Raw genomic sequence first — 17043 nt, 5'->3', positions numbered from 1 at the left:
CTTTATCCCTTTAAGTATTGGCCTCGGCATCTTTGAAAGTTACTCGAAGCTCTGGGCATTTTAATCTACAGCCCTAGAACTTTAGGACCAAACGGCCTCGCGACGTTGAGGTGAGTTTTGAATCAAACTGGTCCAATACACTCAATCTTATTTCTTAATTTTATACTTCCCGTTGAGAGCTACAAATTGGTATCTAATATTTTGGCAGATCATAGGTCCAAGTCTATATAACTCGACGCCTTCCTCAAAGATGGCAAATAATCAGATTGAGACTGGTTCCTCTACCGACAGTGCCACCAATATACAACTTTCTAACAGTTCAACTCCCACCGTGAGTATGCATGGAAATGATCCAGAAAAAGGTCTCGCACCATCAGGAAATGCCGAAGTACAACCAACCGAGAAGTCAGTTGCTGCTGGCCCAGCACCCGCAACACCAGTTATCGGTCCACCACCTGATGGAGGTGTGCAAGCATGGCTGGTCGTACTAGGAGCTTTCTGTGGATTATTCGTCAGCTTCGGCTGGATCAATTGTAAGTCATGTCGGAATACATGAACCCAACAAGATACTGATATCATCCAGGCATCGGCGTCTTCCAAGCATACTACGAACGTCACCAACTCAGCGAGTTCTCCACCAGTACAATTACATGGATCACATCGCTAGAGACCTTCACAATGTTCTTCTGCGTGCGTATACCATTGCCCCAGCATCAATTCCTTATATCCCCAAGGCCCATCTAACATCCTCCCAGGGCCCAATATTCGGAACTTTGTTTGACAGCTACGGCCCGCGCTGGATCCTTCTTCTCGGCACAATCCTCCACGTCTTCGGCTTAATGATGGCTTCTCTCTCAACAGAGTACTACCAGTTCATCCTCGCGCAAGGAATCTGCAGCCCAATCGGCGCAAGCGCCATCTTCAACGCCTGCGTCAACTCCGTCACCACCTGGTTCTCCAAGCGTCGTGCTTTCGCCCTCGGCATAACAGCCTCCGGATCCAGTCTGGGTGGAGTCATCTTCCCGATCATGGTCACCCAATTGATTCCCAAAGTCGGGTTTCCCTGGGCGATGAGAATCTGCGCCTTCCTCATTTTGTTCATGTTGGGTATCTCCAATATCACGCTAAAGTCGAGATTAACGCATCGCCCAAAGCCCTTTGATTTCTTGAATTTCCTGAGGCCGTTGGCTGATCTCAAGTTCACACTTACGCTTGCTGCTGCCTTTTGCTTCTTCTGGGGCATGTTTTTGCCATTCACTTTTGTTATTACCCAGGCTGAGAGATATGGAATGTCTACCAATTTGGCCGGGTACCTGATTCCGATTCTGAATGCCTCTAGGTAAGCTTTCCCTTTCCGGTCTATACACCGCATCTCGATAAACTAACAAAATCCAAATAGTATCTTCGGCCGCACGCTCCCCGGCTATCTCGCCGACAAATTCGGCCGCTACAACGTGATGGTTATAACAACGTTCTTCTCATCCATCCTCGTCCTAGCCCTCTGGCTACCGTCGAGAGGAAATGCCCCAGCAATTGTGTTCAGCGCCCTATATGGCTTCGGCTCTGGCGCGTTTGTCTCACTTGCACCAGCTCTTGTAGCGCAGATCTCCGATCTTCGCCAGGTGGGTGTGCGCAACGGCACTTTCTTTGCTGTCATCTCGTTTGCAGCCTTGACCGGTACTCCTATCGGTGGTGCTTTGGTGCCAGATGTTCTCCATAGTGATTATACCCGGTTACAGATATTCGCTGGTGTTGTCATGATTGCTGGATCTACTCTATTTGTTGTTGCCCGGGGGGCTATTGGTGGGTTTAAACTTAGTAGCAAGGTATAATAGACGGGCTTGACAAAAATTTGGGGTCTTTTGAGATGTCTTGGATATTTTTTACATGTGGACCTTTTAGATATTCTTTATTGTTGTTGCAAATAAAACATACTAGACTACTGAGTAGTTAGATAGATTTCTAATTGAGAATTGATTCTTACAATTTTTTTTCCTCTTCTCCTACAACCCAACTTGTCTCTACAAAAGATGAAATAAGTGAAATTCTCCTGAGTTTCAAAGGCAACCGAATTAATGACGTTTCCAACATCTAATGCTGGTACATAAAAGTACCATCCCAATCAAAATATGCTGCCTCAGGCTCTAACCTACCAAGTTAGTTACCCGAATTTCCAGGAAATTACATGTTGTCCTTAATCCTCACGGCAAAGCCCCTATCCTAATATGGCTTCATGGATCTTCTCAACATTAAATGATGTGTTCCAGGCTTTGAAGGGGGCGAACACAACCATCATCACAGACCAAGACGTCCCCGGCGACGATCTGACAGGCAAATGGATCATTATAACCGGATCCAACAACGGCGTCGGCTTTGAAGCTGCAAAATCTTTCGCATCATGGGGCGCAAATATCATCTTCGCCTGCCGCGAGCCACCTACATGGGAATTGCATCCGACAGCAGCTGTGGACGAATGCAGAGAGCTTGCCGCGATTTGCGGCCATGCGTCCACTATTGAATGGTGGCAAATCGACATGTCAGATCTCCGCAGCGTTGATGCTTTCTGTCAAAGATGGTTAAAATGCGACCGTGCTTTGGATATTTTATGCAATAACGCGGGGATTGCAGAGCCTACCCAGCAAACCCGTGTAACGCAAGATGGGTTCCAGATGGTTCATCAGGTCCGTTTCTCTAGTCCTTTTCAAACTTGTGTCGCATACGAACAGATATTGATGAAACCTCCCAGGTCAACTTCTTATCTCATGTACTACTAACCCTTCGACTCCTACCATCTCTAGCCCGCAGTGCCGAGCCACGAGTTATCTGCACAACCTCATGTTTCCACCACATAGGACTCTTCGATATCGACCATGTGAATGGCGAACCAGGCAGCAAAGGCAACGATTACCGGAACAATAAGCTCTACTTCCAAATGTGGGTTGCAGAGATGCAGTCTCGACTCCTCAGGCACCCCGAGTACCTCCACATCACAATCAACGGCGTCCATCCCGGCTTTGTGGCATCCGGTATATGGGACGGTCTTGAAAATGCGGGCAAAGCCCCGAGCGGACTGAACTTGCTTTTGCGCTATGTTGCTATCACGTCGCAACAGGGTGCATTGGCTATTACTCATGCAGCTACTAGTTTGGAGCTTGGGCCAGATCCTAGGAAGCAGGGTGTTGGTGCGGAAAATGGACGTGGTGGAGGGAAATATATCAATCGAATATGGGAGGGGCCTATGAAATCATATTGTAATGACCAAGAGGCTAGATCTAGATTGTGGATCAAACTAGATGAGGAGCTTGGTTTACAAGAGAAGGGTCTTCTGGATGTTTTGGGTCTTTAATTCATTGAATTCTATGACAAGAAGCGGTCCAGGGTTATACTAAAAAGAGTTAGAAAGGATGTTAGAGAAGATACTGGATCGATGGTTATGGTTGAAAGTTTACAAAAGGGTACAATGAAGAAGGATATTCCCAAAATAGTTAGATGGATTCAAAAGACCAGAATACCAGACAAGAGTATAGACATGAAAACGCCGTAGCACCGTCGCTGAAGGGTGATGCATGAAAAGAAAAGAGAAAACACAATTATGCTCCGGTATATGCCGCCCAAAAATGCAGCAATCAAGCAAATATTCCTTGTCTCATATTCTGGACCGTTTTGACCCCAACACCTTTCAGCTGGCTCAGTTGTGACAGGCTGTTGACCTGGAATTGGGACTGGTCTGAGATTCCACTGTTTGTATCCAATGATGCCTGGTCCATCTCGCAGAGGCAGTCAACAAGAGCCTCTGCCTTCTTGGCGCCCACTCCCTTGAGCAATTTGATCTGGCTCACGTCCCGCGAGTTGATAATGGAAAGAATATGCATAGTTCGGGGAGAGATGGACGGGTCCTCAATATCAAGGAGCTCGGGGGCTTCCTCGATCTGACCGAGCTTGGCTGCAGCACGCTTCTTATGTTTTGGGCGAGGGACGTCCTCGTCGCTTGAAAATCCGGCATGAGTCTGGTCCATGTAGGTATCCTCGTGATTCTCTGATTGGCGTTTGCCAAGGGTTTGTGGTACATCATTCTTGAAGGAAAGCATGCTACCCCTCCCCTTAGGCGGGGAATGGGCTTTTTCCTCCCAAGCCTTTGCATGGACACGCTCCTTCAGGGCAGCAATCTTGCCTGCTAGCTTCTCGTTGTGGGGGAAGTGGGGAGCTGCCAGCTGGTACATTCTCAGGGCTGAGCCGTCTTCACCACGTGCCTGATGTTGTTTAGCCATCAGAAGGTAGGACAGACCCTCAGCCCGCGCATCTTCTGTACCATCAATGCGCTGCTCCAACTGTTCCAATCGCTTTTGAAGCTGCTCATTAAGCTCATGAACCTGTGTCTGCCTCGATTGTTCGCTCACAGCCCGCACAGCTAAGATCTCCTCGACCTTCCTCTCAACCATCTCCTCGATCCTAGCAGCCGATAAGTCGTCATGGCGCGCGCTGGGCTGCGGGCCCAGGGCCTGACGAGCGGACTTCAATGATGGAAGGGCGGAGGGAGCGTTGGAGATCGAGGTGCGTTTCGGTCCGTCCGGTTTCCGGAGCTGGCTAATAAGCTTGGGCTGTGGCTTGTCCGAATATACGCTGAATGCCTTGACGGGTTTGCCGTCTTCCTTTTCTGCAGAGTCCTTCGCAGCGGGTGCTGGCATATTGACATTCACAGAAGCTGTCAGTGCACGCAAAGGTTGCCGAGTGCCCATAGATGGCCGGATCGATGGCCGGGCCGGTCCCTTGAACATGGGATCGTTTTCTACTTCCCGGACCTCAATCTTCCGTGTGCGATTGGCGACGTTCAAAGAGCTAATTGTGTCAAGTTGATAAGACCGGACAGGCGCGAGGTTGAGAATCATCACTGTCAAGCCGTTGTTCTGTCCCAAGGACAAAATTCTTGTCATCTTGGACTCGCGATATGGGATGCGATGCTGCTTCTTGTTGATAGCCTCGACACACTGTGCCAGAACGAACAGACTCTTGTTGATGCTAGCCGATTCTACCATGCGCTCCTTATCATTTTCCGTCCGTCGATTGTCTTCGGATCCTGCGAGATCAATAGCGGAAGCGGTGCTGACGCGAACCTTGTTAGGGGAGGTGATGGTGACCTTCACACCGAGAACGGCGTGAGATCGAGACGAATGGGCATTGAGCTGTATTCGGATGTTTAGCAAGATAATATAGACCCTAGCCTTTGGCATTATATCATACCTTGGTTGCGGATGTGGATCGGTTAGTGTTTGCCTGATCATATAGCTGCTCAAACTCCTTCAAAGTGGTACACGGCTTCTCACTCAGGCCGCAAACCACAGTTTTGCCGCCATTGTCCCGGAGGGGAAGACCTGACATTGTGCGCTTCTCGAGAGGCTCAAACAAGTCGAACACCTTGTCGTTGTAGATTTCATAATAACTCAGGGCAACCTGGACTGTCTTCTCCCCATTGCTATCCTTTTCAATCTTCCGACTGCGTCTGTAGATGCCACTGAGTAGACGGGGAATTACACCTCGGTCCGCCAAGGTTTTCCCGCCACGCATTGTATGTGTTTTGCCTGTTCCGGTGACACCGTATGCGAAGAGGGTCACGTCGAATCCGTTGAGAAGATGTTTGATTGTTGGCGACACTGTTATTTCGATCAGTATACTGGCGTACGGCGGGCCTGGTACGCTTGAAATAGCAACTCACCTTCAGCATCAAACAGCTCCTGTTGCGACACTTCCGCATCGTACACGCCATTGAACTGGAACGCATACTCCTCCCCCTCATTCTTGGGGTTTGGAATCCGGACCACATTATCTCTGTCTCTCAATGCCGCCAATTTCTTGTCACTCTTGTCACTCTTGTCGCCAATTATTGACTGGCGTGATTTGGAGTCGGCGGTAGCGGAAGATCCTGTACGAACGATCACATCGGCTTCCCGTTCGGAATTGAGAAGGGGACGGATACGCGCGACAACTCGGACACTCATTGTGGCGGGATGTTCATTCAATTATCGTGTGATGGTCTGAGTCCAGACGTCAGGGATGCAATCCAATCCAAACAAAACTGAAGGAATGACTAAAACGAAGTGTAAAGCCAAGAAAAGACGAAGAACAATAAAGTCCTCCCCACAAAAACAAAGAAACGAAACTAACTACTTGGTGTATGCAGAACTGAAAGTTGTGGAACGTGTGGAGGAGTTCTCTTGTGCAGCAGCCGGTGTGGTTGATGTTGGCAGGGCAACCACCTCTTCTACAACATATGTTATACAATACATTCTTAACACTTGAGCACCAGAATGGGAATATATGATTGCCTTGATACAATTTGAATAAAGTGATCATCTTGCACATCCCATATTCTCCTTATCACAATTGACAGTACAGTATGATCTATGGATGTGCTCTGCACTTGGATTAGGGGTATATAGTGTTCACGTCTGACCAGCCCAGATACTTATAAATATATATAATCAACTTGATGAGAATAAATGCATATAAAGCAATATAAACGGTGTTGTACTCAATATCAGACGTTATCGTAAAATATAAAAACATGCTTCTCGTCACATGTTCCCTGGCCTCTGATTGGCTGGGGCACCTCGACCTAAAGGCCACCGTAGACCATCATCACCGCCTCTCTCACACTCCCTTGGTTTCTTCTGGTGAGCTGTCTTTTGCCTCGCTATTGCCTTTTGTGATATTTCTGGGTTTTCTAAAGGTACAGCCTACATTGTACGCAACCAGTTCCACCCTGTTCCGTTGACGAGAAACTGATTGTGGGGTTCCAGGAGCTGTTACCACCCGCCTCCTCATATCGATTCCACCCGCCGACTTCGTGACGAGCGCAACCCTCTTTTCCTCCCAACCCTCAAGTACCACTAAACACAACCTACTCGACTCTAATGGCAGCGCCACAAGGGGGATTCCCTCCTCAAGAAGGGTATGGTCAGCCCGCCTATGGCTCCCCGGAACCCACACAGTCCCCGGTCCATGGGCAAGGCGTGCCCGCACCAGCTGCAGCTGGAAAGAAGAAGAGAGCTTACGCTGGTGAGGCATTTGATTTCGGTTCCGGTGCCAATGCCGCGCTCGGTGGACAACCTACGGCTGGGGGTGCTTACGGTGCCTACCCTCAGCAGCCCCAAGCTGCAGGATATCAACAACCCGCCTACGGTGCGGACCCCAGCCAGATGCAACCCGCAGCACTATCATACGGCGCGCCTGCTCCCGCCGATGTCACACAGATGACACAGCAATTCGGTGGAATGGGCATGAGCGAACCTCATCACATGCCGCCCGCGCAGCCTGTGGCCCAAGCCCCTATGCGACCTCAAGTCCAGCTCAACCAGCTTTACCCCACGGATCTTCGATCCCAACCTTTCAACGTCGCTGAGCTGGATTATCCCCCTCCTCCAATTATCTTGCCTCCGGGAGTATGTATAGATGCCATGTTGTGCATGTGGTTGATATGCTAACAATTGACAGACTAGTGTTTACCCATCGCCCGAAGCCAATTGCCCCACGAAATATATGCGATCCACGCTCAACGCTGTCCCCACAACAAACTCACTTCTGAAGAAGTCAAAGTTGCCCTTTGCCCTTGTTATCCAACCGTATGCTTCTCTTCACGACGCTGAGGACCCTATTCCTGTGATTCCAGACCAAGTCATCTCACGATGCCGACGTTGCCGCTCCTATATCAACCCCTTCGTCACCTTCCTCGACCATGGTCACCGCTGGCGTTGTAATATGTGCAACCTGACGAACGATGTGCCACAAGCCTTTGATTGGGATTCTACACTGCAAAAGCCCGCCGATCGTGCGCTGCGTGCCGATCTCAACCACAGCATGGTCGAATTCGTGGCGCCGCAGGAATACATGGTCCGACCACCCCAACCTCTCGTCTACCTCTTCTTGATCGATGTGAGCTATGCATCGGTCACCAACGGTCTTTTGGCCACCACCGCTCGCACCATCCAGGAGAGCCTTGATCGCATTCCCAACGCAGACCGGCGTACTCGTCTCGGCTTCATTGCAGTAGACTCAAGCTTGCACTACTTCAGCATTCCCCGGGACGAGTCAGAGTCCTCGGAACCTCGGATGTTGGTTGTCAGTGATCTGGACGAGCCTTTCCTTCCCATCCCTGGTGATCTGCTGGTGACGCTGAGCGAATGCCGGGAGAACATTGAAGTTTTCCTCAAAAAGCTGCAGGAGATGTTCCAGAACACCCAAAACAACAGCTGTGCCATGGGTGCGGCATTGCGAGCTGGTTACAAGTTGATCTCTCCCGTCGGTGGAAAGATGACCGTTCTGAGCTCATCTTTGCCCAACCTTGGTCACGGAGCGCTCACTATGAGAGAAGACAAGAAGGTGCTGGGCACCAGCAAGGAATCCAGTCTGCTTCAAACCGGAAACTCCTTCTACAAGAGCTTTGCAGTCGAATGTTCAAAAGCTCAAGTCTCTGTGGATATGTTCCTCTTCTCATCGCAATACCAAGATGTCGCATCTTTGAGTTGCTTGCCCCGATACACTGGTGGTCAAACCTACTTTTACCCTGGCTGGAACGCTGCACGAACTGAAGATGCCATGAAGTTCGCCCGTGAGTTCTCTGACTACCTCTCTTCGGAGATTGGTTTGGAGGCCGTTCTGCGCGTGCGCGCAACCACCGGTCTGCGTATGAACACCTTCTACGGCAACTTCTTCAACCGTAGTTCCGATCTCTGCGCTTTCCCGGCCTTCCCTCGTGACCAGGCCTACGTGGTCGAGGTGGCCATTGATGAGACGGTTACAAAGCCGGTCGTCTGCATGCAGGCGGCTGTCCTTCACACTACCTGCAACGGTGAACGTCGCATCCGTGTCTTGACCCTGGCGCTTCCAACGACCCAGAACCTGGCAGATATCTACGCCTCGGCTGACCAGCAGGCTATTGCCACATTCTTCAGCCACAAGGCCGTTGAGCGCACATTGAGCAGCGGGCTCGAGCCCGCTCGTGAGGCTCTTCAGGCTAAGATCGTGGAGCTTCTGCAGACCTACCGCAAGGAACTTGCGGGTGGTAGCGTTAGCGGTGGTGGCCTTCAGTTCCCTGCCAACTTGAGAGCCTTGCCTGTCCTGTTCCTTGCATTGATCAAGAACGTGAGTTTTCCCTATCTTGGTTGCGATAGTTGTTCTATACTAATTGATCCTCTCTAGCTTGGTCTTCGCAAATCCGCCCAGATCCCCACGGACATGCGGTCCGCAGCACTCTGCCTTCTGTCGACTCTGCCCCTGCCGCTCCTTATCCAATATATCTACCCGAGAATGTACTCACTCCACGACATGCCCGACAATGCGGGCGTGCCTGATGAACAGACCGGCGAAATCCTCCTGCCCCCTGCTATCAACTTGTCCTCGGGCCGCCTCGTGCCCTACGGTCTGTACCTCATTGATGATGGCCAGACCCAGTTCCTTTGGGTTGGCCGCGATGCTGTTTCACAGCTTATCGAGGATGTCTTTGGCGTCCCTGACAAGTCCCAGTTGCGCGTGGGCAAACAAACCCTCCCCGATGTCGAGAACGAGTTCAACCAGCGTGTGCGGGCCGTGGTTGAGAAGAGTCGGGACCACCGGGCCAAGGGTGTGGGCAGCATGATCGTGCCTCACCTCTACGTTGTTCGCGAGGATGGTGAGCCCGGCCTGCGTCTCTGGGCTCAGACAATGCTGGTTGAGGATCGTGCCGACCAAAGCGTCAGCTTGGATCAGTGGATGGGTACTTTGCAGGAGAAGGTTTGAGCCCTCTGCTCTGGCCATTGTATCGGTCAGCACTGACGATTTGCTCTCAGGTCGTGCAGTAATGAAAAGCTGACCGGTTGGTCTCGGTGGACTTGAAATGTTTTCGCGAGTCCTCCCGCCTGTACCATTACGTTGGGGAAGATTGCGTTTGGTTTTGTATGATGGCGGGCATGTTTTGGGATTATCTAGTACTAGTAGATCGCTGGGTTATAGTTGACAAGGCGATAGACGCTGATCGCATCTATGAAGAATTAACGGTATCATTTTTCCATTATGTTTGCATATTGTATATAGTCATCGGAAATGGCAAGGCCTGAGATGATTTTACTTTGTAGGAAGTTGACTAGGTCAATCAAATCCAACGCCCCAAGCTATCTCTAGTGTGGAAAAAAAGGCCAATTAAATGGGCCGGGGATATCTGTTCGATCTCCCATTCAGGTCTAGTGGTAGGTGCTAGTAGTCATGTACCAATGCACCAGGTAAGAACAGGCTACTTATATACCCCTGCACTTTTTTCCTTTTCTCTCGGTATATACGGTGACCCCCGCCGAATATTTGACATTTGACATCCTGTTCTACCTCCTCCCCGGAGTATCTCTTGAACATGTTACCCTCGACAGATGACATAGCAAAGTTCATTTCCATCGCTCCAGAGGCTAATGAAGGGACAGCCCTTAGGTTTTTAGAGGTAAGATATATCGATCACTTCCCTTTCCAAATATACTAACACATCTATTCAAGGGAGCGGAAAACATCGAGGATGCTATCAGTCGGTATTATGAAGTCCAAAATGAGGCTACGGCCCCAAGTTTGCCCAATCCACCGACGCTTACTATGGATGCGACGGATGCCGGGGCTGATATGCGCCCTCCACCGTATGCACGTTCAGCAATAAGCGGGCTTGCACACCATCACACCAACATATTCACTGGAGCTGCCAGCATTCGCTCTAAGGACGAAGTATGATATAGAATCCTTCCGTCTTAGTAAAGCACTAACGTGTGTATGCTATGACAGCAAGATATGAAGGCTGCCCTACACAACATTCAGCAGGCGTGTGTCATCTTCAATAGTGATATTGAGCCAGAGCACACTACGCAGTTTCTTAATTGTCACTGCGATGTCCACGAGTACAAAGATAGAAAGGTAGCCCGGCTTCCTGTTCAAGAAATGTGGTCTAAAGCAGTCATCTATCCAGGTCAGCTTTGCCAATTTGTCGATATCAGTTGCGTTGTGGCCACGGTCTAACTCTCTCTCTTTCCCGTCCGAATAGGCGAATCAGCGTATCATGATAGCCATTCATCCGCTCTCATCATGAAAAATCCATACAGCCGTGTGCCCTCGCCATTTCCGCTTACAACTCCCGGGACTTACAATTCAGCGAAGCCTACTCCGTCCGGTTACAACCAGTATCTCCAAAAGACCATTCAACTGAATGCATCCCTCAATGCTGCGGCACAGACTGCTATTGATGCAAAAGAGCCAACTATCATATGGGATGCCGGAGACCTAGATACCTCTGTACCAAATGGGGCTAATACCACAACTTCTTCTGATACCCAGCAACCAGCTGTTCAAAGGCTCACTCTTCAAAATAATCCCTCAGCTCCCCTCGCGGAAAGCTCCAAGTCATCGGCATTTGGTAGCTTGAAAAGGATGTTATCGAAGAAGACGTCAGAGGAGAAGGCAGAGAAGGCAGCTGTTCACACCAAGGGGCTACGCGTGTCCATCCTAGAGGAGGAGCAAGGCAGGTGGCCAAATCAAGAATGGCGGCAGCTCGTGGCAGCCTACCAAGAAGCAGTTGGAATAAGTCAGAAGATCGCGGATCTTCGAGCCCGGTGCCCCATTCAGTATCTCCACCTCCTCCGAGCAGGGTACTTTGAGCCTATCCCAGTGGCTTGGGCAAAGTCCACGTCTAATCCTCTCAAATTGAGCATTGATGCATTTGGTGGGTGGAGAGGAGTCACCCCTAGTTGGAGAGGATACAAAGATCTCGCCGAGGAACGCCTATACTGGGTCATGAATAACACCGAGGGCATTGTTAGAAATAAGACGAAACCCGATGTCATTTCTGCGATGAGCATGGCTCGATCTAGATTGGAATCTGCGGTTGGAATACCTGCGGAATACTTCTCACGCGACGATATCTGCAATGCTCAATCCACTGAAGCTTACTCGAAGCAGGTCATGTCTCCTTTCAGGCCTGGTGGGGACCCGGCAGTTCCTTCAGACGAAACCATGGTTCTCCTAGAGGCCTCAAAGTCTATGAATTCCGCGCCATTTCGCCCGAATTATAATGAGCACCTCATTACAGGTTATTCCGCATCTGACCAGCCAAAGAGCAAAGGTGAGCATATTCCCCTCCAACCAGTCTACATCAGATACTAACTTCGGGCAATAGATATCGCCAAGGCCATCATACGTCGCTTTTCCCAAGCAATGATCAATCACGACCACAACACACGAGGATATCAGTTCGTCACATTCGCAGATCAGGGCCGCTACATAGGTCTCATCAACCAGAATTTCGAACAAATATGGTCCAACGTTAGATTCGGGGGAGAAACTCGACTGATGTTAGGTTGGCAAAGAGCCAAGGAGCTCCACTTCCAAAAGCACTCTGGAACAGCAATCTATCACCCTATGTACGGGTGGCAAGCTGGTCCACAAACACCCATACTGAGACTGCTTATCGTACTCGACGGCGAAGCAGCAGACATGAACGAATTCCAGCTCGATCTGCTTGGCCTATCTTGGGTTTATGTCACGATCTTCCTGATGGGTGCAGATAGATGTCCACGCCATCATCGTCTTGCAAACGAGTTACAGAGAATTAGCAATACTAATCCCCATGTCTCTTTCCTCGATGCGCAGGGGAATATGCCGGAACGCTATATCACTCACGAACTGCTGAAGCGACATCTCGGATACAATGTTTCATTCTCTGATTTTGAGACGTTGGAGCAAGCAACGGTGGATCTACCATCATATGTAGAGTGAACTACACGTGTTCAATCGGATGGTCTGGGCTATCCCATATGTCTCAGAGAGGATCAATTATCCAGATCAGGTTTTTTTTTTTTTTTTTTGCAAACTTTGTTACCTCTCAAACGAGATGAATGGCAATAGATAAGCCCTTAGCTGCTATCATCAACGACTTTTAGTCTCTAGCCAAATAAGCTGACTGGAGACCGAGAATATTGAAGATCGGTAATCGCCTGCATATGCATATTGACAGAGACAAGCATTTGAGTACTCCTAGGCCAATAGAAGCGTTCACATCGTTTCTATTTTGAATGTTTTAGCGCTTGTCCTTTATTCCTGTTAAAGCATAGGCCCTGGAGTAAGTGATCACTGGGTATCTTAAAATACTCAGAAGGACCCTGCGCTCATAAAGTCCTCATCAACCCTGATTGGAAAAATCGCACGGGCTAACATCCGGCACATAGAACATATATAGACCTTCAACTCTTAAGATAGACCCAATAAATGGGATACCCCTTGAGACTAATGAAACTAGTGTGGGTTCTTCTTCCAATCAGGATGAAACTAGCACCTCCCCAGAGCGGGAAAGATGATTGTGACAAGTTTCGCCAGGTGCAGTAGCGTCGTCCATAGAGCGCGACATGTGAGAGACTTTGGCGCTGTGGCGGAGATCCCCATCGTTTATGGGTGTACTTTTAAACTACTTGTTAATGTATGGGTAACTCCAATTAAAATCAAGTACCACTCGTGTAGTTGTGGAGATCTATTGATCCAAGGTTCCGCGTCCATCAAACCAGAGAAGTGGACAGGGGAAAAACAACCTTGCAACCTCTCTCTCTCTCTCTTCCTCTTCCTCTTCCTCTACTTACTTTCTCTCTAGGATCGTCGATCATTCTTAGTCTCTCCTCATTTCCTCTCTTAATTAACGCCAATTTCCCTTTCTAACTCTGACTTTGTTTCACCCACATTGAGCCGCTTCAAAGCTGCCCCACCACTTCTCCCCCTACGGCCCGTTTCTCCAGATTCATCTTTTCTCTCTCCTTTCTTCTCTTATCTTTCTTTACCTTGGTAGAGAAAAAGGCGAAAGGTGAGTCCCCAGTCTGGCCCGACCCGTTGTGATCCCGCAGAGCGATGACCCCGCTTCGGAGCAATCTTGGCTTATCCTCTCCATGCCCATCAATTCCACTAACATGCCACCTTCTTAAGCTCCGAACTTGATACCGTGATCCCGACCTAACATAACCCCGTGAATTTCGCACCCCCACCTCGGTCTCTTAGGTCTGGACGCTGTACCTGTCATATCTTCCCCACCCGGAGCTTCGTACGACCAGGTCCCCCTCTACCTTTGCTACACGCCTTTCATTCTCTGAGATCTCGCCTTCGAACTTCAATTCCAGTCGAGAGTTGAAGCACCTTTCCGAAAAACCAATTCGATTGCAGCGCAAACGAAAGTAAGCTTTATTTCCCGGTTTCTCTGCGTTGTCGTTGCGTTTGTTCCCTCGCGCTAGCACCTGCAGTCGAGTTGCTTGAGGCTTTTGAGCATTTGATCTCAGGTGCTATTGTCTTACGTTCCCTGGACTGTGAATCACCAAATTGTGCGCTATTCTCCCTCTACTGTTTTAAATCCCCGGCTCCCGTTTTCCCAATGGACCGTGTTCGACCTTTTTTCCACTGGATCCCGCGGATCATGAAAGCTGACAATCGCCCAAAAGTTGAGCCTACCGAAGAAATCAAAGAAACCGTTATCGTTATGGGTCAGCAAAACCCTCCCGTGGGAGGATCCCGAAAGATCTCCTTCAATGTTTCCGACCAATATGAAATCCAAGATGTTATCGGCGAAGGCGCCTATGGTGTCGTCTGGTAAGTAGTACGAGACTGTTTTTCAAGGCTCCTCTAACCCCAATACAGCTCTGCCATTCATAAGCCCTCGGGCCAGAAGGTTGCCATCAAGAAGATCACGCCGTTCGATCATTCCATGTTCTGTCTGCGTACACTGCGTGAGATGAAGTTGCTGCGATACTTTAACCACGAAAACATTATCTCCATCTTGGATATCCAACGGCCCCGTAACTACGAGGGATTCAATGAAGTTTATCTGATTCAAGTACGTCGAAGCTTGCCATCTGAAAAGATGCGCATGTATGGGATATGTCCGGTTTACTAACAGCATGCAGGAGCTGATGGAAACGGATATGCATCGAGTCATCCGCACACAAGACCTCTCAGACGACCACTGTCAATACTTTATCTACCAGACCCTGCGTGCGCTCAAGGCAATGCACTCAGCCAACGTCCTCCACCGAGACTTGAAGCCTTCGAATCTTCTGCTCAATGCCAACTGTGACCTGAAAGTCTGTGACTTCGGTCTGGCTCGTTCGGCCGCCTCCACCGACGACAACTCCGGATTCATGACAGAATATGTGGCCACGCGTTGGTACCGTGCACCGGAGATCATGTTGACATTCAAGGAATACACCAAAGCTATTGACGTGTGGAGTGTCGGCTGCATATTGGCTGAGATGTTGAGCGGAAAGCCTCTCTTCCCTGGCAAGGATTGTACGATTCCTCTTCTCCCTTCAGCAAGAACAATAACTAACATACACTAGATCATCACCAGCTGACCCTCATCCTGGACGTCCTCGGCACACCCACGATGGAAGATTACTACGGCATCAAATCCCGCCGCGCCCGCGAATACATCCGCTCCCTCCCCTTTAAGAAGAAGATTCCCTTCCGTGCACTCTTCCCCAAGAGCAACGACACAGCTCTGGATCTGCTTGAGAAGCTGCTTGCTTTCAACCCGGCTAAGCGTATTACTGTCGAGGAAGCCTTGAAGCACCCTTACCTCGAGCCGTACCATGATCCCGAAGATGAGCCCACTGCACCACCCATTCCTGATGGATTCTTCGATTTCGACAAGAACAAGGATGCTCTGAGTAAGGAGCAGCTGAAGCGTGAGTTTACCTATAAGCCCATTTGCGTCTGGTTCTGGTCTTGTATTTGTGCATTTACTAACATCTCCCAGTCTTGATCTACGAGGAAATCATGCGGTAAATCTGACTCGACTATTTCAAATGATATTAGGTTGGCTAGGAGGATGATGGATTCTATTCTGCACGCACTTTGACTTGACAGCGTGATTTGATACATGTTAGAGATAGCAGGGCAACTCGAAATGTGATTATGAGTGTTCAAGTAAAAGACCTGACTTGCACCGTAATACAACTGCCCCTCCTAATCCCAATTTTATATACTTATAGTTCCAGTTCTACATCTAGTTATATACATCCCACCCTACCTTAGCACACAAAATACATATTTATACGCTCATCCACATCCACCTAAATCCCACGCATAAACGCCTCAATACCCTCAAGCACACCCTCAGGAGTAGGCTTCGGCGCACAAACATGCGCCTCAAACCCGAATTTCTCACGCAGATGATCCCGCGTCGTAGGCCCGATAGTAGCAACAAAGACCCGTCCCTTCCCAGTCTTAGTTCCAGTCCCAGCAAAAGGCCCCAACCCAAGAACCCTCAACATCGCCTCACACCCCGTAGGCGAAAACACAACAACCCAAACATCCCCCACCGCTCTACCAACGACATCCTCAAAATCCCCCTCAAAAGACTCCATAACCCCCGTCTCATACACAACAAGCTCCTCAACACCAACCCGTTTCTCAACCGGTAATGTTTCATCCATTAGTGTTTTCGGGATGATATCCCTCCGCACTTCACCGACGAGAAACAGAAGTGATGGTTTGTTTGTTGGGTAGAGGGTGTCGTAGTGTTCGAGGATCAGATGGGCGAGGTTTTCGCCGGTTCCGGTTTCTGCGCCGTGGATTGTGGCTGAGGGGAGGTGTTTGTTGCGTAGGGTTGTTAGGGTGCGGGCTGTGGCTGGGCCGACGGTGTAGAGGAGGGGTGGGGTTGTTGGGATATTGAATGTTACTGGGGATTTGGTTAATTGGGGTTGGGATTGGTTTGGGAGGTGGGAGGTAGGATGGGTTGTATATACCATCTTTTTCATCTTCGATCATCTGCGCGAAACCCTCTACCGCGCGCTGACTGGTGAATATTAGACCGCCGTATTTTCTGGGGGTTGAGGCATTGGTGTTGAATGCGCCGGCGCTGAATAGATCGCGGACTTGGGTGAGGTTGTTTTTTAGGAAGCGGTGTTCTAGGACGGGGATGAAGGTGGGGGTGTAGTTTTGTGCGGAGAAGAAGTCTTGATAGCCATCATGGGGGGAGGATTTTGTTTTGAGGAGGAGGATGGGTGTTGGAGGCATTTT

At 49.5% G+C, this 17043-nt stretch overlaps 8 protein-coding genes across 8 annotated transcripts; 6 read left to right on the top strand and 2 right to left on the bottom strand.

The window, feature by feature from the left end:
• Positions 1–208: 208 nt before the first annotated feature.
• On the top strand, positions 209–1832 carry N7517_006594 (MCT family MFS transporter; the record flags this gene model as incomplete). Its single annotated transcript, XM_056724324.1, has 4 exons — positions 209–533; positions 584–690; positions 756–1339; positions 1400–1832. Coding segments are annotated over 4 exons (1449 nt in total), but the record flags the coding sequence as incomplete, so codon positions are not given.
• Positions 1833–2225: 393 nt separating this feature from the next.
• On the top strand, positions 2226–3346 carry N7517_006593 (Short-chain dehydrogenase/reductase SDR; the record flags this gene model as incomplete). The annotated part of the gene is made up of 2 exons (XM_056724323.1): positions 2226–2681; positions 2747–3346. The coding sequence occupies 2 exons, from the start codon at positions 2226–2228 to the stop codon at positions 3344–3346; spliced, it is 1056 nt and encodes a 351-aa protein (XP_056580573.1).
• Positions 3347–3626: 280 nt separating this feature from the next.
• N7517_006592 (kinesin family protein) lies at positions 3627–5993 on the bottom strand (the record flags this gene model as incomplete). The annotated part of the gene is made up of 3 exons (XM_056724322.1): positions 3627–5180; positions 5239–5648; positions 5711–5993. The coding sequence occupies 3 exons, from the start codon at positions 5991–5993 to the stop codon at positions 3627–3629; spliced, it is 2247 nt and encodes a 748-aa protein (XP_056580572.1).
• Positions 5994–6538: 545 nt separating this feature from the next.
• On the top strand, positions 6539–6845 carry N7517_006591 (uncharacterized protein; the record flags this gene model as incomplete). Its single annotated transcript, XM_056724321.1, has 2 exons — positions 6539–6724; positions 6795–6845. Coding segments are annotated over 2 exons (237 nt in total), but the record flags the coding sequence as incomplete, so codon positions are not given.
• Positions 6846–6908: 63 nt separating this feature from the next.
• Positions 6909–9768, top strand: N7517_006590 (COPII subunit SEC24; the record flags this gene model as incomplete). Its single annotated transcript, XM_056724320.1, has 3 exons — positions 6909–7436; positions 7489–9135; positions 9193–9768. 3 exons carry the CDS (start codon positions 6909–6911, stop codon positions 9766–9768), a joined length of 2751 nt encoding a protein of 916 aa, XP_056580570.1.
• Positions 9769–10372: 604 nt separating this feature from the next.
• On the top strand, positions 10373–12768 carry N7517_006589 (uncharacterized protein; the record flags this gene model as incomplete). The annotated part of the gene is made up of 5 exons (XM_056724319.1): positions 10373–10456; positions 10510–10728; positions 10786–10966; positions 11042–12115; positions 12170–12768. The coding sequence occupies 5 exons, from the start codon at positions 10373–10375 to the stop codon at positions 12766–12768; spliced, it is 2157 nt and encodes a 718-aa protein (XP_056580569.1).
• Positions 12769–14440: 1672 nt separating this feature from the next.
• N7517_006588 (mitogen-activated protein kinase) lies at positions 14441–15807 on the top strand (the record flags this gene model as incomplete). The annotated part of the gene is made up of 5 exons (XM_056724318.1): positions 14441–14613; positions 14662–14857; positions 14928–15309; positions 15360–15707; positions 15779–15807. The coding sequence occupies 5 exons, from the start codon at positions 14441–14443 to the stop codon at positions 15805–15807; spliced, it is 1128 nt and encodes a 375-aa protein (XP_056580568.1).
• A 287-nt stretch (positions 15808–16094) lies between these two features.
• Positions 16095–17040, bottom strand: N7517_006587 (uroporphyrinogen-III synthase HEM4; the record flags this gene model as incomplete). The annotated part of the gene is made up of 2 exons (XM_056724317.1): positions 16095–16702; positions 16770–17040. 2 exons carry the CDS (start codon positions 17038–17040, stop codon positions 16095–16097), a joined length of 879 nt encoding a protein of 292 aa, XP_056580567.1.
• Between the last annotated feature and the right edge of the window lie 3 nt (positions 17041–17043).

The sequence above is a fragment of the Penicillium concentricum genome, assembly GCF_028827145.1.
Source record: "Penicillium concentricum strain IBT 3081 chromosome Unknown utg000002l_segment0_segment0, whole genome shotgun sequence".
NCBI classification, from domain to species: Eukaryota; Fungi; Ascomycota; class Eurotiomycetes; order Eurotiales; family Aspergillaceae; genus Penicillium; species Penicillium concentricum.
Note: the sequence above shows the minus strand (reverse complement) of the source record. Positions and strands in the feature narration are given on the sequence as shown.